The following is a 21,254-nucleotide window of genomic DNA, read 5'->3' as shown; positions in this document are numbered from 1 at the left end:
CCAACCGTCCGAAAACAAGAGAAAATGGAACCAGTTGAAATTTTAGTGCCTCCTCAGAGAAACTATAGTCCCTTTCAGAACTCGCTCTAGACTTATTTCTGAGGGATTTTTGGATACCAAGTTACATCGGGGGCGACTTATCTCCGGCTTGCCAGTAGTGGGACTCATCTCGGTAAAACCTTGAGCTACTAACTAGCTGTGGCTTGTTTTCTTTTTTTTCGAAAGGCGAAAGAATAAATTATCAATAAGACAGAGAGCTCATAGCCATCAACTTTTGGTAATAATAAATATTTCTTATAACCGAGAGGATGCTCCTACGTCTCCTGGCCTTTGGACTGGGCTTCAGTGCCTCGGTTCAAGCTTCTTTCAGAATTTATGACAACTACGAGAGTAACTTGATTCGAGATGCATTCGGTCTATCGGATCAATGTCTAGAAGCCTTGTGAGTAAGACGGTTACAAAGTTGGACATGGGCTAACTTTATAGGAATACCACCATTTCTTGTGACAAGACTACTGGTAGCAACGCAGCTGGAGGACCAGACAGCTTGTGTTAGTTCTATGCTACTTGAATCTCTGAAAGCTCCCTGTACTTACATTTAGACAGACTGGACTCAACAGAACATCACTACTCTATGCACCAAAGGGTGCGGGGCCTCACTTAGCTCATGGAATTTGGCAGTCGAGGCAAATTGCAATGGAGAGTCAGTATACAGCAATGGCAGGTACATGCTTGCACAATCGATCCCAGCTTTGTGGCTCGATGGCCATGACCTAGTCTGCTTGCAGGATAGGTAAGCACAAGATCTGGAGGCAGACCTCTAGGACACAGCAGTTAACAAGCTCAGCTCCTCGAATTGGTGCTTTCTGGAGTCTCAAGACTGGCAAGGAAGTGACTACGTGCGGTAAGAAATCCCGAACATCCTCTAATGAAGTTCCAAGGTTTCTTTCTCACGCGAATCCTTCTTTCAGATGGTCACCAGATGCGTGCTATAACCCGGACACATCTGCCATCCCCACCGAATGCTCAGATCCAGACTGGTTACGCACAGATATTTCAGAGACTATGAAAGATGTGACTAGGCTATACGACCGAAGTTTGGTAAAGTTTGATTCTAATAAGACTTACACAGTTTGAGGGCTAACATGTAGCAGCTTTGTAGCGAATGCTTCATTAAAATGTGGCGTCAACGCCTCATGTCTCCATTATTGCCAAGCAGTGAAAGCACACAATATCTTCTCCAGCAATATGAGTCAATCCAAAAAAACTGCTCCACCACTTTGCCTGTTACAACATATGGCACAACCCTGTCGGTAGCATCAGCGACTGCTTCAAGCTCTCCGGTTGCTACCGGTACTACCACAGGGTCTTTGGCTTCTTCGACCTGTCTTGGACAATTGGTTGAGCCTTTTGAGGACGGTTACAGGTCATGTTTTAACATATCCGATACATACAACGTCAGCACAGGTGCTATTGTGGCTGCTACTGGTGATGCTCTTTGCGATTTCCACAACTCTATTTGTCTTCCCTTGTCTTGTGAGCTAGATACTTTGCGAGACAATCCGTCCTGGTATGTTCTCCCTTCTTACATTACATCGATTTGCAAGAATTTTCGATTTGCTTATTTCATATTAGCCAAGATCTCGCAGATAAGTACTCTACCGACACTAACAATGTCACTTTAACCCAGCTTTTGGCATGGAACCCCAAAATTTTGGGCTCTTGTGGCTTCCTGAATAACGTTCAGCGAGTTTGTCAAAGGTTCGTTGATTACGCTCATTATGCCATTGGCTTTTTCTCTAACCGTATTCAAGTCCGCCAGGAGGAAATTTCGTTCCTACGGGTGTTATCTATGCCCCCACGACGGCGGGATCATACTACACCACTGGTGAGTCAGGGAATTTTGAAATTCAAATGTTGTTGTTACAGCTATCTGATAATATGATTTCTTTCTTTGGAAACAGCAACTCCGGCTGAGCCAACGCAATCAGGAACTACATCTGAATGTGGCTTATTCTATGATGTTGTTTCTGGAGATACAGTGAGTCATTCAAATCTATCTTGCATGATATCATACTGATCAGACTTATTTGTCAAGTGCAACTCAATCGCTCTTCGTTTGTGAGTACTGTCTCTATTTGCTTCTCCGGGCATTGCTAAATTCAGGATCCAAGTGGCGTCACTATTTCCGACCTTCGATCTCTCAACACATTCGTAAAGTTTCCCCTCCTAAGACAAGTCATGCTGTTTTCTAATTTTGGATTAGCTTTGGGATAATTGCACGAACCTTTGGCTTGACAACTCAGTCTGTGTTGCGCCTGTCACAAAATCGTCAACTTCAACCGATGGCAAGTGTGGCCCTTCAAATGGAAATACTCTCTGTCCAGGCGTCGATAGGTAACTCAATATCCGGCCAAAATATATCAGTTGGATAATTTTGCTGATCGCATACAGCTGTTGCTCAATTAGCGGATATTGCGGAACTACATCCGACTATTGCAGTGCAGGAAACTGTGTCTCCGGGGCTTGCCAGTCTACTGTTGCTACTACAAATGGCACCTGTGGCTCGGCATGGGGAGATACAACATGTAGTAATCCTAGCTTTGGCTCGTAAGTTGAACAGATTTCTCCGCCACTTGAATAACGACTAATCAATATACTCTCAAAGATGCTGCTCTATCTATGGTTATTGCGGCGATGGCTCGGACTACTGCGGCCCAGGCCATTGCTATTCGGGAGAATGCGATGGAGCTGACGGCGGCCTCAGTATCAACGGTGAATGTGGGCCTTCCTTCGCTGGGAATAAGACTTGCGTTGGGACTCAATTTGGCGAATGTTGCTCTACTGCTGGATATTGTGGAAGCTCTGCAGACTACTGTGCTGCTGGTAACTGCTACTCTGGGGCATGCTTGTAGGAAGATAGTTTGTATTAGTGGTAGATTGATTTCTGGCAAGAGAATAAGAATTCGTTTATCTTGAAGAAGAGACTGTACTCCGAGTTCGAAGTTATTCATTACTCCCCCTTTCTTTCACACCAACTCACTGCCTCGGTAATTTAATCCCCCCAACTTTCAAGATACAAAAAGCCCAAGAATTCTCTGCGCAGCAGTGTGCCAAATTTCTGATAACCAATAGAGTTGCGCTTTATTCCAGCGTGCCCTAGCTCGGTATTTAATTTTTCCATATTTTTCTATTCGAATTTGCGGTCTCTGAACCCGTGGCGCAGTAAAGAGTAAATGTTACCCTTTATCTCGGATCGTTGCGGAAGAAGAACAAGCTAATTTAGCGCATTTCTAGCAGCTCCATCACTGTAGGTACCCTTGTTTAGCTGCGGGGCACTTCGTAACTATATACGGCAGCACCGACTAGAGCTAGCCATTTTCCCCAATCAGGTCTAGATCCTTCAAAGTCCACTCGGACCCTTTTTTTTACAAACCACTGGATTTTTTCCAAAGGGGTCACCCATACTCCCAACGATGACCGAAGGGCACAGTATGTCAAACTCCAGTTTCGACCCTGAGCTGTCAGCAAAATTTCACAATAAGATATTCGAGCATGCATGGAGCGGGACTGGCCGAGATGTCGCTTCGCTCCCCTCAACCAGTTGGTGGGAGCAGTCATCTCCGATTCCGTTCGACCTCGCCTCGCGTCTGAACCCTAATTTGGTTCGGTTTCTCCGGTTAGCTAAAGACGTGACTGGATTCTATGATTCAGGTTGGAGCTTTTCTTATTACCTGACTGGACTTGCTAGAAAGGAAGATCTTCTTCGGTTTCAAATACTGGAATCGCGAGGAGATCGATACGTGATGCTGTATCACTCGACTTGTACTACGAATGATGAAGAAGTTGGCATCCTGTTCGTCTGTCCTAACCTAAAAGCATCAGATTATTATAGATGCAGCCGAATATTTTACTCTGGTACTAGTACTAATAAAAGTCACAGATTCGATCAAAAGACCGAGCTCGCAGCCTTTTTCCCAGATTGGATGGACATGGACTTGCAGGATGTATATCCATGGAGACCTTTACAGAATATTCTCTATGTATATCTAGAGATGATAAATGATGGAAAGGTCACCACATATCCCGCCCATCGCAAAGGTGAATGGCACTCGCCATCCTTTCCCTGGAAAGCTCATCAATATGCTCAAAGCGATGTCAAGAAAGCCGTCGCGGCTTTCGCGCGTCTTCTCGACGCAATCGAATCTCGACTCCCATCAACTCGATTACCCAAGGCGGAAAATAAAGATGCCAGTGCTGTTCCGCAAAATAAGAATGCCAAAATTTCATACACGACCTCAACGATAATCTCATCGATAATACGAAAGGATTCCTTCGTCCATGAATTTCTCTCCGCTCTACCTGCACGCGATATCAGCTTCGACTACATCGCCCAGGGATTCGATTACAAAGCGAACCCGAATTTCTAGCTCAGCCATTTTCACCTTTCGATGATGATGATACTGCCTCCACAGCGCGCAAACGGGGTAACTACCCTGCTCCCCCAGTTCTCCTCTTCCGAGGTGAAGCATACAACACGATGCCAGGTCCGTGGAGCGGAGAATGGTGTTCTGGTCGCGGATGCGCCAAGATTCCTACGGGGCTGTACATTGAGGAGGTATCGGATAATACTGGTAGAGATGCAGGGAACGAAACCAGACTCCTGCTCCCCTTTGATGTTGGTCGGAACGGTCATGCACGGAGTAGTAATGGCGTGTTGCTGAATGAGTGTTATGATTACGACGAGGGGTTATCTGATAAACTGTATCAAGTCTACGGTATCAGTGGAATCTTGCCGTGGGACTCGAAGTAGTTCGCAGCTTCACAAGGTTTTGGATAATTGGGCTGAGCGTGTGGAAATGGGCGATTGGACTGTGGGGGAAATTGGTGTTGTGGATGGAATTGAGAAGTTTATGGATGCTGATACGCCGGATCATTGGAAGAAGTATCAGACTTCATTGTGACGATATGTCAATCTTTCAGAGGAGTACCCCTTCAGATGATATTGCTGGGTAGCCTAGCAAAAGTTCTCAGGATCTGCTTTGAATTGTGCTAAGCTAGCACTATATCAATTATTGACTAAAATACCCAGACAGCGAACATAAGAATAGTAACTACACTCCTTTCTGGCAATCAATTTAAAAGATTTGTCTGATTTTTTCTGTCGGTGATATCCAACGAAGATACTTGGTCAGATGAGATGATTCAGCTCTATTGCAATGCAACGGATATTTCAGCCGGAAGCCATGTTACTAAGAGCCTCAAAGAGGCCGAAAATAAATGTACTTAAATTATGTCTAATTAATTATTTTCTAACCCCGTTGCCAAGGCCTTGCAGCGTAACATAATTGTTCGACGGGCCGCATCAATTTGAGAGGCACAGTATACAAAGTACGAAGAGCGTACTATAGAAATACTAGTTATCTCGTGTGCCTAGGGAGGAAGGTGCAATCGTTCCAAGGTTCTATTTAGTATATATAATTGGACAGTTTGCATTAAGTAGCAGACTCTTAATTTCGAGTTTTGAACTTGCGGATTCTCCCTAGCGTAAACTGTTTCAATGAGCTCTGTCAAAGCCGGGAGCTAGATTTATCCATGATTGATTGTGGATTCAATGTTACGCTGTATGCTGACAGTCCCAATGAAAGATATCATGATGCATTGATGCAACGTCTCCGAGGGAGAGGTTTAAGCATGCTGTGTGACCCTCCAGCTCCATCTATTAATTTATGCGTCCCAAAGTGGGCCTGCCTCGTATTCACTATGCCCATGCATAGTTCTCCACTTACGTCTTCTGTTAAGGTTTTTGCTGTAGTATTGTTAATCTGGAGACGGGCCACAACCTAGTTCTCTTCCCCATTGTGGATCCCCATTACAACCTAGCTAGCTGGTTTCCACCTGGACTATGTGCAGACATGCTTACTATTTAGAGAGAAAGGCCTCTCAGAAATTATATTCCATCCCTCTTATCATACTTTCGTCAACTAATATGCTTACAATGAGAAGCTGCACACGATGATGGTTGTATCTACACTGTAGATGGCAAAAAGTTCAAACTTCACTATAATAAGAGTAAGCCTCCGCGTTGTCGCCAATTTTTTCCTTCCCAGGCCGCTAATTCATGTTGTATGGTTTTAGTGAATCAATACAGAACCTGGGATCTGGGATATCCACAAACATCGTCATACCAGGCATGTGCCGAGTTATGTGCATCGAAATCAAACTGTGTTGTTTTTACGCGATCAAAAACTGCTGCTGGTAGCGGCTATTGCTGGATGCAGACCCATGAAAGCGGGCTGCCTTTGCCCTTGACAGGAACCTATACCATGCCTCTGGAGCAATTGTCTCATTGCCACCGACTGTTCTGGCACGGCTCACACCTGATATGAGTATATTGGGTACTCGGATGGGAATGTGTTTCGTCTTCGCGGGGATGGGATTACTTATTGGGAATCCAATTGCGGGAGCATTGTTGGATTTGGAGCGAGGGGTTTTCTGGAAAGCTCAACTTTTTAGTGCTATGATGGTCATTGCTGGCACGGCATTGTTCTTGGTATTGCGGATTCTGAAGTGGAAGCAGGGAGAAGGGTGGAAGATTTGATAAATGGGTTGATATCAATATTATTGGTAGAAATAACCTTCCGAGTTATCTGCAGGTGAGATATAAAAAGAAAGAAAAGAATGGAACAATAAAAAGACAAAAACAATGGATGACTTGGAAATAGCAGCCGAACGCGGTAACCACTGCGCCACTCCGACCAACGTCGGAGCCAGGATTCGAACCTGGGCACCCGAAGGAATTCGGTGAGCTTAACCATTGCGCCATTCCATTGTTAAAGAAATTAGCCGGGTTTATCGATATATACCCTACGTGACTTTTACCTATTTCCTGCTTCATGTAGTAGACTGGTCCCATTTACATCTGGTAGAAGTGTCATGCACATTAATTTATACTACGGTATTCCTAACTTTAGATTAGAACTTGAATCCCTCAATCTATATATTTATACAGCCTAATTAAGCTAGCTTTGGATCTTTGAGAATGTACCTTAGATAGTATTACTAGTGCTACTCTACTAGTTATATATTGTGACAACCCAAGCAGAGTCCCGCACCAGCGGGACTATACCCCGCCATTGGAGCCACGCGCTAACGATGGGATTTCTACTGATGTATGGAGCGCGAAATTGGTAGATACCATGACCATATTATATACTATCCATGGATATTCCTAAACATGATTTATAAAGATCGGGTTTGCATATTTTAACACCCCCTCCCATCAGCATTATATGAAGACCTATTAAATGACGTCACATAATATTTCAACCTCAGCTTTGAATCCAATTGACTACGATAGCAATACAAAAATAATCCATATATTCCTGTCACTGTAAACCAAAAGAATCAACCACAGCATCTATCCCAGACATGCAGCGCAGTCACGCAGTTCGCGGCCCGACCCGTCGAGCCTCAAAGCCCACGAAATTTTTGCAGCGCAATCAACCCCACTTCATCCGCATCTCCCCTGCACCAGATCACCCGCCATCAGAGCAGAGCGCCGCGCACCATGGCCCCAATCAACCTGTCCCATCGGCGGACGCATAATCTTTTACTTATTTCCAAATTGCTCAATTTGAGAGATACCGCGTCGCCGTTTACCCTGCTGCTTGACTCGTTGGAGCAGCCGGCGACACCCTTGCTCAAAGAATATATCAGACGTGCGAAGGTGAGTTGGACGAAGTCACTGAGTCATTTATGTCAGAATTTATTCATATTGTTTGATACTGACCAGCCGAACAGCTCTCCAAAGTCCATGTCACTCTCATTTCATTCGAAACGCTCCGCAAACCAGATGGCGTCGATGCATTCATTTCCGCTCGCCGCAAGAGTCCGGCGGATATCATGTCCGAAGTAGCTTCAGCATACCAGCCTGCTAAACAGAATGGTCCACCGCAACGTGAGTCATTCCAGCTCCAGGGTTTAGCCAAAGAGCTCAACAGTCTCGCTCTTGCAACACGTCCATGACTGACCTTACTCAATAGGCCGCCTCATCCTAATCGACGCCATAAACCCACTTCTAAGCTCCAAAAAGCCAGACCCAACCTTCCAACTAGCCTCCTTCCTAGGATCATTCATCACACCCCGAGATCCATCAACACCCAAAGCCGACGCCTCACTAGTGGTAGCATACCACACCGACATCCCAGGCCTACTACCAGTGCACCAACAAGCGCCAAACCCCTACAAACCCGCCCACCTCTCCATATTAACCTACCTCGCCACAAGCATAATAACCCTACACTCATTCTCGCACATCCTCGCGCAAAAAGCAGCGCGGGACCGAAGCCTCGTCGCCCCAGTCTTCGGCCTGGACGAAGAACAAGATGGCGTCATCCTCGGACGTCTGGATAAATTGACCGGGACAGGTGCTGCGGAGGGGATTGTGCTTGAACTGGAACATCGGCGGAAGAGTGGACGCGGTGTGTTGGAGTGGTATATTCTTCCTCCTGCGTCGCGGTATGCGGCGTCACATGTTAAGGAGGTTGTTACGCTTTTGGATGATAATGTTCTTTATAATCCGCCTATGGAGCTAGATGATCGTGCGGAAGATGAGGAGCCGAAGTCGACGTTTGAGCTTGGGCTTACGGATCGACAGAGGCGGGATAGGGAGGGGGTTGTTTTGCCTTATTTTGATGCGCAGTATGGGGATGGGCCTGGGGAGGGGGGGGAGGATTCTTTATGATATGGGTGAAGAGGATGATTTTGATGAGGAGGAGGATGAGATTTAGAGGATTTATTATGATGAGTAGAGGTCTATGAATTGTTACGACTTTATTTGTGAAAATTGAAAGAAGGGCCGAGGCCGGTCTAATGAATAATTTGGATTCGTATAGCTACATACATTCATACATACAATGGGGGGAATCGGAATTGAGGAAGCGCTGCCATTGGGAGCTGATGATATTAAAAGAAGCGCCACCAGAGTAGGAGGAGGATCACGAAACCAACACCGGCGAAAGGTCCGTACTGTTCCATGAGAGTAGGAGTTAGCGGGCTGATGATCAACAGTCACCGGGGTTGGTGGATCATTATTAATAACACTTACCTGCTTGATCAGCAATTCCCAGTTAATGCGCACAGCAGCCTTGCGGTATTTCTTACTATCTTCTCGCAGACGACCGGACAGTTCGCCCATGCGCTCCAGACTGTCTCCACGATACAGAAGATCCTCGATGTTCTTGGTCATCACCTTAGTGACGTCGCGCAGTTCATCATTCAACTTATCCAAGTTCTGCGAGGCGCGACTATCCTGGTACAGCTTCTTGGTACGTTGAATAAAGGTATCGAATTCGACAAAGGCGTATGGGCGAAGGGTCGGGGATAGATATTGGGATTGGGCGTAGGTAGTTGTGAATTCGGAGGCCAGATCGGCGAGATAAGTGAATGCCAGTTTTCGGGGGTAGGACCGGTCGCAGATGCAAAGGAAGCAAATGTCGTCTTGAATCAGGTAGCTAGGTGAATAAAAAGAAGAGTTTAGCATTGTAACTTTTGTTTCTTTCAACCTTTTGTCATTCCCCCCCACCCACACTCCTGGACATGCGCTCGACTCACTGGAGAGTGTATTGACCGGACTCAATACTGGCTTGAGGTGCAGCATTGCGGTTCAATCGGCGGAAAATCATCTTGCATTGCGACTTGATCTCTGACGGCTCAGACTCGGCCTGTTTAAAAGCGAATCAGGTCAGTTTCTCTTTCACTCTTTCACACACCCTCTTATCATCTCCGCATCTTGTTGTTCGCCTCACCTGCTCATCATCGACGGAAGCAGCCAGCATCAGGCCTATTCAAGGAAACTTGTCAGTAAAGTGACCAGTTTATTTTTCCGATTGAGATCCATTCATACCATCCAGCCTTGCGATCTGTGTTGATTTCACCATTCTGGCAACTGTGACCAGACCGAAGCTTATTGTCGCCAGGGTGTTTTGGAGGGTGTCCACATCTCCAAGTAAACTTGTCTAGAATGGGCCGGAAGAAGGCGGTGTCTAACGGCAGAAGCGGCCGCTCGGGGTGAGTTCCCCACAACTTCCACTCTTTGGACTTCTTTGTCCGTTGATCGCGAGCTAACACCTGCTTTTGTTCCTGCTGTAGGCGGATCGCGAAACAATCATTTACTCCTACCGATGTAGGTGCACACCCGAAAAAGGCGATGACTAGCCCGGTGAAACGAGCTCCGAAGAAAGCTGCTCCCCGGGGAAAGTGGAGCGAGGCAACGCTATTGACCAGCGAGAAGTCGGTATTAGTTCACGCGGATCTGGTGGTATGTTACTATGCTCCCTATGCCCTATGCTTTTGACTATATCTAAACTATACCGTGATGCAAAACTAACTTTACCCTCCCTCTTTCAGAAACTACTCGCCAGTCCCGAAGCTTGGAATTGTCTAGATGAAACCGACAAACAAGAGATCCTAGCTCTTCTCCCCGCAGATATCCACCCCGAAACCGAGCTCCAGCCAGACAGCCAAGAACAAAAGATACTCCCCATACCCGCATCATTCTTGCGCTACTCGAATAACTGGCGCGATGGTCTTCGTCAATTCCAGCTCGACCTTGAGAATGGTCGCTACGATCCCGAATGGTTGCGACAAGCGGAGAAAGCTCGCAAACAGCGGGAAAGTGGTGATTTCGACACCTTTAAAGAGCGGGAGTTTGAACAGTTCTGGGGCCAGAAGCAGAATTTCAACAAGAGGCTTCCCGCTGGTGACAGTGCGAAAATCAAATTGAGCGAGCTTGTTGAACATGGTGTGATTCAGCTCGGTGATGTCTGGAGGTTTCGTTTTGGGTTTGGGAAGGGCGAAAATAACATTAAGATTGATAAGGAAGTCAGGGTGTGTCACATCTCTCCTTTCTTCTGATTATTGAGACGCATATCTGGAATCTAGACTAACAGCTCTTAGATCGACCGCATCGAGGGCTCAAAATTGTCATTTACGATTCCTACTGGGAGACGAACTTTCCTCTCCAGTGCTCATCCTGGAGCTCAGAAAGTGGAATCATCACCCACTGAAAGCGACATCAAGGTGGAAGTCACCGCTACAACCCCCCCAAGAGGTTCTTGCAGATGCCGCAAAGGTCTCACCGGGCACCGAAAAACCGACCATCGGCCACAGCATCAAACAGGAGCTTCCCACTCCAAGTCCAGCGGAAATTCGAGAGAGTGATGCAGAGGGACCTGCTGAAAATCTACCAAGCTTATCCAAGGGCCCCGCAGTTACTGATTCCACTGCGGAAGAGGTGGACGACACCGTGGATGTAATCTTGCCACAAGAAGCAAACACAACAGCCACCACAGCCGATGCTTCACTCGAAAATGATCAGGAGACCGGCGCTTTTCAAGTCATCATCGTGAACCAGAATGATAGTCCCAAACCCGCCAACGAAAGTCTCAAACGCCCGACACCCCAACCGGAATCTGAACCTCCAGCAAAGCGCAAGCGAGGTAGACCTCGCAAGATCCAGTCTGTCCCTGAACTCGGGACAGAGACAGTACCGGATCCGGTTGAACAGGAAGTTACCAGTCCCAAAGTCGACACACCGGCCAACCCAGGCATATCTGTGGAAATAGTCAAATCTCCATATTATTCGTCAAACTCTGCATCATCAGAAGCAATGCGATCAAACACACAAACGAAGGACCCTGAACAAAGTACAGAAACTTCATCACCTACAGATATCGAGATGCGGGATTCAGACGGGCCATCTATTCAGACCAGCCTTCCACCCGTAGGATCATTCACGGACCCTGTACTACCGGAAAAATCCGTGGAAATCCCAGTACAAGCCGGAGAGTTGAACCAAAGCGAAAAGACCACGACCAACACAAACTCATACGAAACCGAAAGAATCGAAGACCAAGAGGAGCCCGCATCATCTCCACTTTCCCCAGCCAGATCAATGACAAACCCACCGTCCACTCAACCCCAAGAAGAACCAAAACAACCCACTGATGAAGCAGAGCAACAATCACAGCCCGGGGCCGAGTCCAATGAAGCAGCACAACAACCGGAACCGGAACAGCTCGAAGTAACGATCACAATTCCAAACATCAAAACCCCAAGCCCTGTCATCACCCACATCTTAAAGCTGGACGGGCGAAAACCTGATGGCAGAACTGGAAATTCCTGGAAGGAATTCCGTTGTTACCGGAATAATCAGGATATTGGGAGTCTTTGGGAGTTAAGAGAGGCGTGGTATTTGAAGCAGAAATGATTTTTTTTTAACTTACTTAACATGGATACGATACCCCCACGCGCGTCTCCTTGCCCTTGCCCTTGCCCTTGCCATTACCTTTGCTTGCGCTTGCGTTATTGTATTTCGTTTTTCGGTTTCGTTTTTGCCTTTCCAATCATCGAGAGAAAGGGATTGATTGATGGATGGATAGGTGAATTTATCGATTCATTGCTTTACGGGACTTGGATCCAAGATATTCAAGATCCCGGTATGCAGTGTATGCTAGGTTTCAAATTCGGGCAATTCGCGGGCACTGTCTACTTTCTTTTCTCCCAAGGTCTTCATCTTATTTTCGGAATCTGTAGATTAATCCTATTAAATCTATTTAGTCTAGACACAACAATGAGAACATATCATTCAAATTGGATGAATGAAGCAATGAACTCAGCTATTCTATTCAATTCAATACATCCATTATATTGTACTGTAGGGTAGATAGAAATTCCATTCCAAACTTTGCAATAGGGTATCACTAAAAAGACCCCCCCACTAAAAGACCCCAAAGCAGGCAGCGTCGGATCAGAATCAACAGCAACATCTACAGCAAAACTAGCCTGGATAAAATCCTCCAACTCCTCACTAACAGTCTTAAGTTTCTCCTTAATACTAGCAACACCTTCCTGACCAACAATATGTCTTGACGGCGGATTCTCATGGCCCCCAATCGAAGTGATCGCGTACACGGTCTCGGAAACTAGGACTTCCAGATGTGCTGAGCTGAGTGGTGGATGCATTGAGACGATTTCTGGGACGGAGAAGGGTCCGTTTTCGATTGAGCTGACGCGGGAGTTTGGGTTTGAGTTTTCTGATGACTCTTGCGTGTTGGAGCGGTTGCGGTTGGAATTGGAATTGGAATTGGGATCGGGGTTGGCGGAGACCGGGGATACGCCTTCGGATTGGGCGTCTGGGAGACGGGGACGAGGTGGTTTAGGATTCCGCGGAAGAGAGGGGCGTGGTTGTTTGCTGGTGAGTAGGCGGGGAAGATTGGTGGGACGCTTGTTACTAGGTTCGTTAGGATGCCTATTTCGATGCTGCATTGGAATATGGTGAGTTTTATGTTGAAAGGGGCGATTTCGTAGGCCAGACTCTGTAAATTAAGGTGGTTAGGTGGAGTTCAAGAGGATGATAGAGAGGGAATACTCACGTCGCAGAATCCTTCCAATGCCCAACCGGCTGCGCAGTACATGCCGAGTCCGGGGGTGCCGATATGCGCCGCTGTGTAAATGATTAGATGTGTGGATTGGATTACCCTATACGGGTGGGAGAGAGAAGAGCGTACTGATTCCTGATAGGATCATTATATGTCCGGCATGCTCTCTTCGCATGTGTGGTAATGCGGCTTTGATTATATTCAGTGGACCGAAGTAGTTGATTTCGAATTGATCGCGGACGAGATTCATGGTTTGCTGAGAGGCGGAGAGTTCTTCGACAGTACCGACGAGAGCTGAATATTGCATTAGTCCTGCATCACCCCATTGCGCAAGGTTCTGTGTCGGCTCAGGCTACTTACTTTGACTGGTGCAGCAGAGTAAGATATCTATACGCCCAAATGCAGCGACGGTTTCGGCAACGATCGCCTGGCATTCACCCATCATTCTAATTGCCAAGATATCGATTAGCTTCAAGTCTTTCGAGAATGCCGGCAAAATATGTTCTCGCTTCATGTTAAAGCGCTTGATATAAGAATTGCGATGCGCACCTGATGTCTGAGGGAACCGTCTTCATGCGCTGCTTCCACCCCTCATCGCGATGTTCGTCCACTTCGGCGAGAAATGCATCGAAGCCATTTCTGCGGCGCTCGTCGCGATCAAGAATTGTATGTGCCAGGCCTAGCAGTACATAGTCGCCATGCATGAGGGCTTGTCGGGAAACTGAGATACCAATTGGCGAATCGCCCGCCGTGATCAGCCATACTCGAGGACCGTTATGCGAGGGGAATTGGGCGCGCGGATCGGGAAAAGAGTGGGGGTCCATGAGGGGATTGGAATCGGATTAGGATCGGGATCAGGGTCAGGGTCAGGGTAGTCAGGGTCAGCGCGGGGGCTTAAACACGATGCCCATTGCGCGACTGCAAGGTAGGCCGACGGTAGATGTGTAGGTGTATGGGTGTGCGACTGGTGGTGGTGAGAGGGAGAGCTTTCGGAGACTGCGGAGTAGAAAGAGAAAAGGTGGAGTGGAGGTCCCCACTGTAGAATCACCACCGCTTTGGGGAAAGGTGCGATGTACAGTTACCAACACAAGCAGATAAACAGTGTGGAATATTTAATATTTAATTACAATTAATGAAATAACCAATTCAATTCGTCCAATATGCCCTAAATCAGACTAGCACTAAAATAATTACTAGTACTAACCACTACTACTAGTACTACTGTAACTGTTGGAAGCCGCTAGAATGCCAAGCGCGGGTCAAAGTTCCCGACGGCCAAACACTTCTTCGCCGCCGCGGCCTCAACTTGACTTTCTCCTTATCATCTCCCCCCCCCCGCCATTATGTCTGAACAGCGGCCACGCAGACAGGAAGAGTCCTCCGGTGTATGTTATAGTCCCATGGGCGCATTCACCCATCTACGCTGGCGTTCTCCTCACTGACTCCCCCCCTCTAGTCTGGCCTCAAGGGTGCCCTCCAGGGCCTGGGAATCTTTCTCCTGGTTCAATGGGGTATCAACCAATACATGGGAAAGAATAACCAGCAGAATGCTGTCCCTGGTACTCAACCAGGCGCGATCCCCGCATTTATCGATCGTCCTCCCCCCAGTGAGGTGACCAACCCGAGCTCCTTGCCCGAACTCATTGCCCCCATCTGGCCGGTCGACAGCGCCCTCGATATCAGCATCTATGTGTCCCCTTCGTACAATGTCCCCTCGTTCAAATCCCCCAGCAGTGTGCTAGTCATGCAGGAGAAGAACTTCACGATGGGTAACTACAGCGATACCCGTGAAATCGACACCACGATCAAGGTTCCCAAGGCGGTTCAGCAGAATGGAACACTCTGGGCGCACTTTTTTGTTGCGCGCACTGGATTCCAGTTGGATCCTGCTGCCAAGGACTACACGACCGACGACGCTCTTCACTTCATTCGCCCGCTCAACCAGTATCTCCCCAAGAAGAAGGCCAAGAAGCTCAAGAATCTCCTATCCGCCGACGAGGGAGAGGAGTCCGCGGAAGAGGATAACGCCCCGAAGGTCACAACTGCTTCATACTACCACCCCAACTTCACCGTCTCTCTGATCCCTGACGCCGGCACTCAGCGTCTTGGTCAGCTTCCAGCCCCGACTCGCCAATATGTGCAACTGGAGCGCAGTGGAGCCCGCGATGCCTCTGGACAGAATGGGTGGTACTATCCAATTCTATTCCTCAACACTTTCTGGCAGCTCAAGACTCACATGATTATTCTGAACTCTACCGTCGATGAAGTGCCGTTGCATATCACTTTGGACAACATGGCTCACTGGAAGTTCAACCTTGTGACTAGCATCGATGAAGGCTCCAAGCAGAGCGCTCGTCAGGCTGCGTACGGTGGCCCCGTCCCCGGTGGCGGTGATGGAACAGAGTGGGAAATGGTCAAGGAGATCCTTCTCGATACCAACATCTGGCTCCTCGGTACCACTGGTTTCGTGACTATCCTGCACATGATCTTCGAGACTCTTGCCTTCAAGAACGATATTGTAAGCCTTCCACCCATGAATATCACCCGTTCTATCACTGATCTCACTAACACGAAATTCAGTCTCACTGGCGCAAGAAGAAGGATTCTGTTGGTACCTCGGTCCGCACAATTCTGGCAAACGTTTTCATGCAAGCCGTTATCTTCCTCTACCTGATGGACAACAGCGACAACACTTCCTGGATGATTCTTGCCAGCCAAGGCTTTGGAATTCTGCTCGAGGCCTGGAAGATCACCAAAACAGTGGACGTGCGCCTGCGCCCCCCACCCGCAAGCTCCTGGTTTTCATTCCTTCCCTATGTCATCGTCTTTGAGGACAAGCACAAGCTTTCCGAGACTGAGCAGAAGACCAAGGACTACGACGAGATTGCGTTCCGTTACCTGTATATCGTGGCGGTGCCCCTGCTCCTCGCCTACGCTACGTACAGCTTGATGTACAACACGCACAAGTCGTGGTACTCGTATATCATCGAGACTCTTGTCGGCAGTGTGTACGCTTACGGATTCTTGATGATGGTTCCCAGTTTGTACATCAACTACCGTCTCAAGGTAAGCTCCTCTCCCCCGCACCTCCATTCGTCTTGAACCCTCTTGCTGACATTCCTATTCTAGTCTGTTGCCCACATGCCCGGTAAGGCGATGGCCTACAAGTTCTTGAACACCTTCATCGATGATCTGTTCGCCTTCACTGTCAAGATGCCATGGCTCCACCGTCTGGCCACGCTCCGTGACGACGTGATCTTCTTCATCTGGCTGTACCAGGGCTGGAAGTACAAGACCGACTACAAGCGTGTCAATGAGTTCGGCCAGGGAGGTGACAGCGATGAGGAGGAGGAGACTGAGTCCACCCCGGCCGCCGATTCAGAGAAGAAGGCAATCAAGGAGGAAGCGAAGGAGGATGTGGCTACTCAGTCCTCTTCCAAGACCAACAACTCCAAGCCCTCGACCCGCAAGAGAAAGTGAGCGGAGCGGAGCGGTTCTGCGTAGATGCCAGTATTGAGAGTCGACCACCCAAGATCTAGAATTGCGATTTGGCTGATTTTACGTGACACCGATTCCTTCAATCTTTCGCTTTTATTTTAGATTTACGACTTAGTAGTATTGGCGGGCTATTCTGTTCGCGTTCGAGACGTAACTAACTACACTTCACCTATAGGAGACTGCAGTCAACTTAGAGTTTGAAATAAATTGTTTAATTGACACCTTTAAAATGGATGAATGTAAGAGTATTGGAAGTACTAGTAAAATAGAAAATATCCAGAATAAAATAGTAATGTTGAGGGTTTCTTTCTTTGTTGAACGGGACTCCCCTTGTTGATGCTTGCCCAATCGGGTCTTAGTCAAACTTCTCCACGCGCAATCCGCTCGCACTGAATGCCACGCAAGATTCCAGCCTCGACTTGATTTACACCAAAACGATCATCTATCTCAATTGCAACTATCGATATCTATCCCCAGTTTTCACATCCCCGCCCTTCGCTCATTATCCAGTGGCGAGAGCGCGTTGGGCCATCTACGCGTTGACGCGCCAGACGGCGGGCATGCAGATTGCCCCAGTTTAGTTCTCGAGGAACAGCAACACGAGGAGAAGACATTGTCAAACCGCTAAATTTCAGCATGGCAGCTGATCTAGGTAAGTCACTTCGCGAACTCCCCTTTTCCCCCTCCTCCCCCCAGTCAATGATCAAATATTAATCGACTTATAGGAAGCGCCGAATCTGGCCTGCTCGATGCGCTGGAGCATCTAGAAGCCGGTATGAATCCCAAATCTCTGCCCACTGCCAACCGGGCCATGCAGCCATGGAGAAGAAGTACAGAAAAAAACTAATGAGTGTTTTAGTGGCATATGTCCCTGCCAAACAGCGGTACACAGACGCCGGCCAACTAGCCAAAACAATTGCCTCGGACGCGCACGAGAGCGGCATTCCGCGGGCTGCCCTGGGCCGTCTTCTCAAAGTGCTTACGACAAGAAACAACCTCGACCAAGGGACAGTGACGTCTCTTGTGAAGAATCTGTATCCCCGCGAACGGATATTATCGAAATATGCTACGCAGGTCGTTTGTTGTCTTGGTCCTAGCAAGTCCAAACCTACCCCCGCGACGCAGGCTCTGCTGGTACGCTGGTTGATTGTCGCGTACGATATCCTTGAAGACAAATCTCACCTGGGCAAACTTTATGCTGTTTTGTTCAATCATCTCGACATGATTAGTCTTCGGAAACCGCTTTGCCATTTGTTATCGCTCATTACGCGGCGGAAACATGTGAAGCCGTTTCGAATCCAGGCTCTTATGGAACTGATTCAGAATGCCGGTGGTGAGGATAGGGAATTGGTTAGTTTGCTGAAGGTTTTTAAGAACTATTATCCTGAGATTGTTGTTGGTGATGCTGGGTCGAGGCGGGCGGGGTTGTTTTTCAAACATCCTGATCCTGAATGGTCTGGGCATGTCAAGGTTTTGCAGGATCGGAATGCGGAGATGATGGATGCTGATCAGCAGCAATCGAGTTATCAGGTTGTTCATCGGGGGACGGTGAAGAGGAGCAGGATTGAGGTTGTTATTCCTGTGCTGCAAACTTCTCGAGTGTCGATGAAACATACCTCCTTGGAAGAAATTCGGGATATTGGTCATTTTGTTGACAAGTTGGATCGGATTGAGCTTCCTAATCAGATCATTTCTACGCTTGGAGATGCGATGGCACAGAAATATCTTCATTTGGTGCAGTCTGAAGCTGCGAATCATCGTCTGGATGAGTGGTTGAGGAACTTTTTGGATGATAGATTGGAGCAGGTTCGCAATGATGATGACGATGAACCGGAGTCGCTATCATATGTTCTCAGCTTTGTTGAGGGATATGCGTCATTTACTAAGGTAAGCTAGCGCATTTGCATCCCCCCCCCCGTCTCGTCATTGAGCTTGGACTAATCGTTGCAGTCGCTTCTTCCCTCGGTACGGGCTTTCTTGGAATCCTATCTCCAAGTCTGGAATGGCCGAGACAATCGGGAGCAAGTTCTACGATTGCTTCAATACTTGCCCATCGAATCATTCGCATCTCTTCAAACCAGCATACTATCACCACTTGAATCTAGTCTGCTAGACGCAACGCTCTCATCAAGAACAGCTCTGCTCGATTTCTACACAGCATTGATTGCAGAATGGGGCGTGAAACTCCGACTCGACCCATCCGTCTCAGAAGAGTCAGAGCCCTTAACCCACGTTGTCAAACACGCAGAGCTTCTAGCATCTTCAATCCAAGAATTTGTACCAACAGCCGACGACGAACAGCAAAACATCCCCACAAACCCAGCAATTCTACCAGTCCTCCGCTTCTACAAATCCCTTGCAGACCTCTTCTCCCACGCCTCGACAAATGCCCGAATCCGCATCACAGTCCCCCAAGCCCCAACAGTATACACAATCGCCTTCACACCCAGCATCTCAACCATATCAGGCCTAAACTCCATCCTAGCAGGCTACAAATCCGCCTTCGAATCCTCACTCACATCCACTGTCCTAACATTACCCAACCCACCAGAACCCCTCTACGACACGACCCTCGTCAGCGAATTCAACGGCTACGTAATGGACATGTGTAACCTCCTCTGGCGAAACAGAGCCCTAAACACCGACGACCCAAATGCACTAGGCTGTACGATTCCGGCCGCCACTACAACGACCATGACGGCCTACGTGCGAAGCGTGAATGACGCGGCCAGACACTATGATCGTGAAAGTGCGTTCCATGTCACCCTTGCATCGATATTCTCGCTCAGTCACCATGCGGCGTTTTGTAATCTTTCTGCGGCTGCTTTTGCCGAGTTGGAAGATGCGCAGGGGGTGGATGTTGAGGGGAGGCCGAAGATGAGGAAACCTGTTACTCAGAAGGCGTTGCAGGCGCTTGAGAAGGATGGCGGTGCGAAGGTTTCTTGGCAGGAGTATCGGGTTAGTATGCTTGAGTGGTTGGATGGGGTTGGGAGTTCCGGGACCGCGGGTTTGATGAGGAGCACTATGAAGGCTTTGCGGAAGGAGTGATTGTAATGAGAGGTTTGATGCACTATTATTATCAAATTCATTGGAAAATGGCGAAATGCCTTTCAATAATTCGTGAAAATGCCAGTCATGTTCACCCAAACTTGAAAACGCCGTGAATGCTTATATCTATACACATATATGGTACACTATCCCCCCCAACAACTCTGCAACAAGTAGGTACACCTGCGCAGCTGTGGGCTCTAAAACTTCTCAGCAGCATTCAAATAAATATCCTGAACGGTGTGGTCATCGCGCAAGGAGCCCAGCAGATCTTCAAGATCCTTCACTTGCTCTTCATCATGTACTTCGACCAGGGTATCCGGATTTGGGTCCCAAAATATTTCCAATTCCTCGATCGTAAGACCAGATAGCTTCGTGAAGGCTTCACCGACACTCTTCGTTTCTGAAGGATCGGTAAATATGACGATGCGGCCCTTGTCATCCGTAATGATATCCGTTGCGCCGGCCTCGATAGCCTGATCCAAATGGTCATCCGCATTCAGACCGTCTTTCTTCTCCATGGCTACCCTGCCCTTCTTTTCAAACAGAAATGTCGTCGGAGTCACCGTCCCTCCTCCGTTTTTGATCATGTAACGCACATCTTGTAGCACTCGTGCTTTTTGGTCCGTTTGGCATTCCACGACTGCAGCAACCCCTCCAGGGAGCATTGCCTCAATTGTGACCGATTCCAGTGCCTGCCCCGACAAACTAAGTCCCTGGCCCCGTGCGATGGCCGCTTCGATGATTGCTTTCGGAATGGAGGCTCGTTTCGCATTTGAAAGCGCAAGGGCTAGCCGGGGGTTGTACTTTGTGTCGGCGCCCCATACTAAAAAGGAAGAGAGGAGCTTTAGTACCTGATTGTTGCGCTGGACTTCCCAAGAAACTTACATTGAGTAGCACTGCTGATCTCTTTGCCCACCATCTGGCGTTCTTTACTCTTTGCCTTGTCATTTCTCGCCTTGTCATGCTTGATGGTGGACCATTTGTTATGGCCGGAGGAGAGCGCGGCGGAGGTCCCAAAACCACGGCACGCATTGCAGACAGCAGCCCCGCGGGGGGAACGCAGGAGTCTGCTAATCTGAAGCGCCATGAGTGGTGGTGTTCTATACCATAAGGTAGAGGTATCTGGCGAAAAGTGGATGTTGCGCCTGGAGTATAGAAGTACAATCGGACCGGACCGATATTTCTCCGACTCCGCGGTGAGGACACAACGATAAGGGAAGGGCGATGACGCTGTTTCTATACCTCGATCTTCTTCTTCCTCAC

General features: G+C 48.1%; 10 protein-coding genes across 10 annotated transcripts; 7 read left to right on the top strand and 3 right to left on the bottom strand.

Annotated features, from left to right (window-relative positions):
• Positions 1 to 308: 308 nt before the first annotated feature.
• Positions 309 to 1,137, top strand: N7509_013375 (carbohydrate-binding module family 18 protein; the record flags this gene model as incomplete). The annotated part of the gene is made up of 4 exons (XM_056638012.1): positions 309 to 442; positions 512 to 551; positions 603 to 793; positions 972 to 1,137. The coding sequence occupies 4 exons, from the start codon at positions 309 to 311 to the stop codon at positions 1,135 to 1,137; spliced, it is 531 nt and encodes a 176-aa protein (XP_056481519.1).
• A 41-nt stretch (positions 1,138 to 1,178) lies between these two features.
• N7509_013374 (carbohydrate-binding module family 18 protein) lies at positions 1,179 to 2,915 on the top strand (the record flags this gene model as incomplete). Its single annotated transcript, XM_056638011.1, has 8 exons — positions 1,179 to 1,570; positions 1,636 to 1,761; positions 1,815 to 1,888; positions 1,965 to 2,041; positions 2,085 to 2,246; positions 2,267 to 2,397; positions 2,428 to 2,610; positions 2,669 to 2,915. The coding sequence occupies 8 exons, from the start codon at positions 1,179 to 1,181 to the stop codon at positions 2,913 to 2,915; spliced, it is 1,392 nt and encodes a 463-aa protein (XP_056481518.1).
• A 561-nt stretch (positions 2,916 to 3,476) lies between these two features.
• On the top strand, positions 3,477 to 4,430 carry N7509_013373 (uncharacterized protein; the record flags this gene model as incomplete). The annotated part of the gene is made up of 2 exons (XM_056638010.1): positions 3,477 to 3,856; positions 3,944 to 4,430. The coding sequence occupies 2 exons, from the start codon at positions 3,477 to 3,479 to the stop codon at positions 4,428 to 4,430; spliced, it is 867 nt and encodes a 288-aa protein (XP_056481517.1).
• Positions 4,431 to 7,570: 3,140 nt separating this feature from the next.
• Positions 7,571 to 8,746, top strand: N7509_013372 (Elongator subunit IKI1; the record flags this gene model as incomplete). The annotated part of the gene is made up of 3 exons (XM_056638009.1): positions 7,571 to 7,729; positions 7,804 to 7,960; positions 8,046 to 8,746. The coding sequence occupies 3 exons, from the start codon at positions 7,571 to 7,573 to the stop codon at positions 8,744 to 8,746; spliced, it is 1,017 nt and encodes a 338-aa protein (XP_056481516.1).
• Positions 8,747 to 8,967: 221 nt separating this feature from the next.
• On the bottom strand, positions 8,968 to 9,941 carry N7509_013371 (SNAP receptor SEC22; the record flags this gene model as incomplete). The annotated part of the gene is made up of 5 exons (XM_056638008.1): positions 8,968 to 9,030; positions 9,110 to 9,515; positions 9,616 to 9,725; positions 9,774 to 9,844; positions 9,908 to 9,941. The coding sequence occupies 5 exons, from the start codon at positions 9,939 to 9,941 to the stop codon at positions 8,968 to 8,970; spliced, it is 684 nt and encodes a 227-aa protein (XP_056481515.1).
• Positions 9,942 to 10,024: 83 nt separating this feature from the next.
• Positions 10,025 to 12,271, top strand: N7509_013370 (uncharacterized protein; the record flags this gene model as incomplete). Its single annotated transcript, XM_056638007.1, has 5 exons — positions 10,025 to 10,071; positions 10,153 to 10,321; positions 10,411 to 10,890; positions 10,960 to 11,026; positions 11,112 to 12,271. 5 exons carry the CDS (start codon positions 10,025 to 10,027, stop codon positions 12,269 to 12,271), a joined length of 1,923 nt encoding a protein of 640 aa, XP_056481514.1.
• A 243-nt stretch (positions 12,272 to 12,514) lies between these two features.
• Positions 12,515 to 14,266, bottom strand: N7509_013369 (short chain dehydrogenase/reductase family protein; the record flags this gene model as incomplete). The annotated part of the gene is made up of 6 exons (XM_056638006.1): positions 12,515 to 12,591; positions 12,783 to 13,323; positions 13,437 to 13,507; positions 13,572 to 13,736; positions 13,803 to 13,888; positions 13,992 to 14,266. 6 exons carry the CDS (start codon positions 14,264 to 14,266, stop codon positions 12,515 to 12,517), a joined length of 1,215 nt encoding a protein of 404 aa, XP_056481513.1.
• Positions 14,267 to 14,785: 519 nt separating this feature from the next.
• On the top strand, positions 14,786 to 16,922 carry N7509_013368 (CLPTM1 family protein; the record flags this gene model as incomplete). Its single annotated transcript, XM_056638005.1, has 4 exons — positions 14,786 to 14,827; positions 14,899 to 15,960; positions 16,023 to 16,508; positions 16,572 to 16,922. 4 exons carry the CDS (start codon positions 14,786 to 14,788, stop codon positions 16,920 to 16,922), a joined length of 1,941 nt encoding a protein of 646 aa, XP_056481512.1.
• Positions 16,923 to 17,576: 654 nt separating this feature from the next.
• N7509_013367 (Mis6 domain protein) lies at positions 17,577 to 19,988 on the top strand (the record flags this gene model as incomplete). Its single annotated transcript, XM_056638004.1, has 4 exons — positions 17,577 to 17,592; positions 17,666 to 17,713; positions 17,800 to 18,827; positions 18,891 to 19,988. The coding sequence occupies 4 exons, from the start codon at positions 17,577 to 17,579 to the stop codon at positions 19,986 to 19,988; spliced, it is 2,190 nt and encodes a 729-aa protein (XP_056481511.1).
• A 200-nt stretch (positions 19,989 to 20,188) lies between these two features.
• On the bottom strand, positions 20,189 to 21,078 carry N7509_013366 (post-initiation translation factor DPC29; the record flags this gene model as incomplete). The annotated part of the gene is made up of 2 exons (XM_056638003.1): positions 20,189 to 20,814; positions 20,877 to 21,078. The coding sequence occupies 2 exons, from the start codon at positions 21,076 to 21,078 to the stop codon at positions 20,189 to 20,191; spliced, it is 828 nt and encodes a 275-aa protein (XP_056481510.1).
• Positions 21,079 to 21,254: the final 176 nt, after the last annotated feature.

The sequence above is a fragment of the Penicillium cosmopolitanum genome (genome assembly GCF_028827165.1).
Source record: "Penicillium cosmopolitanum strain IBT 29677 chromosome Unknown utg000012l:1.0-3308103.0:1.0-3310761.0, whole genome shotgun sequence".
NCBI classification, from domain to species: domain Eukaryota; kingdom Fungi; phylum Ascomycota; class Eurotiomycetes; order Eurotiales; family Aspergillaceae; genus Penicillium; species Penicillium cosmopolitanum.
The sequence above is the reverse complement of the archived record's forward strand: the minus strand, read 5'-3'. Positions and strand labels throughout refer to the sequence as shown.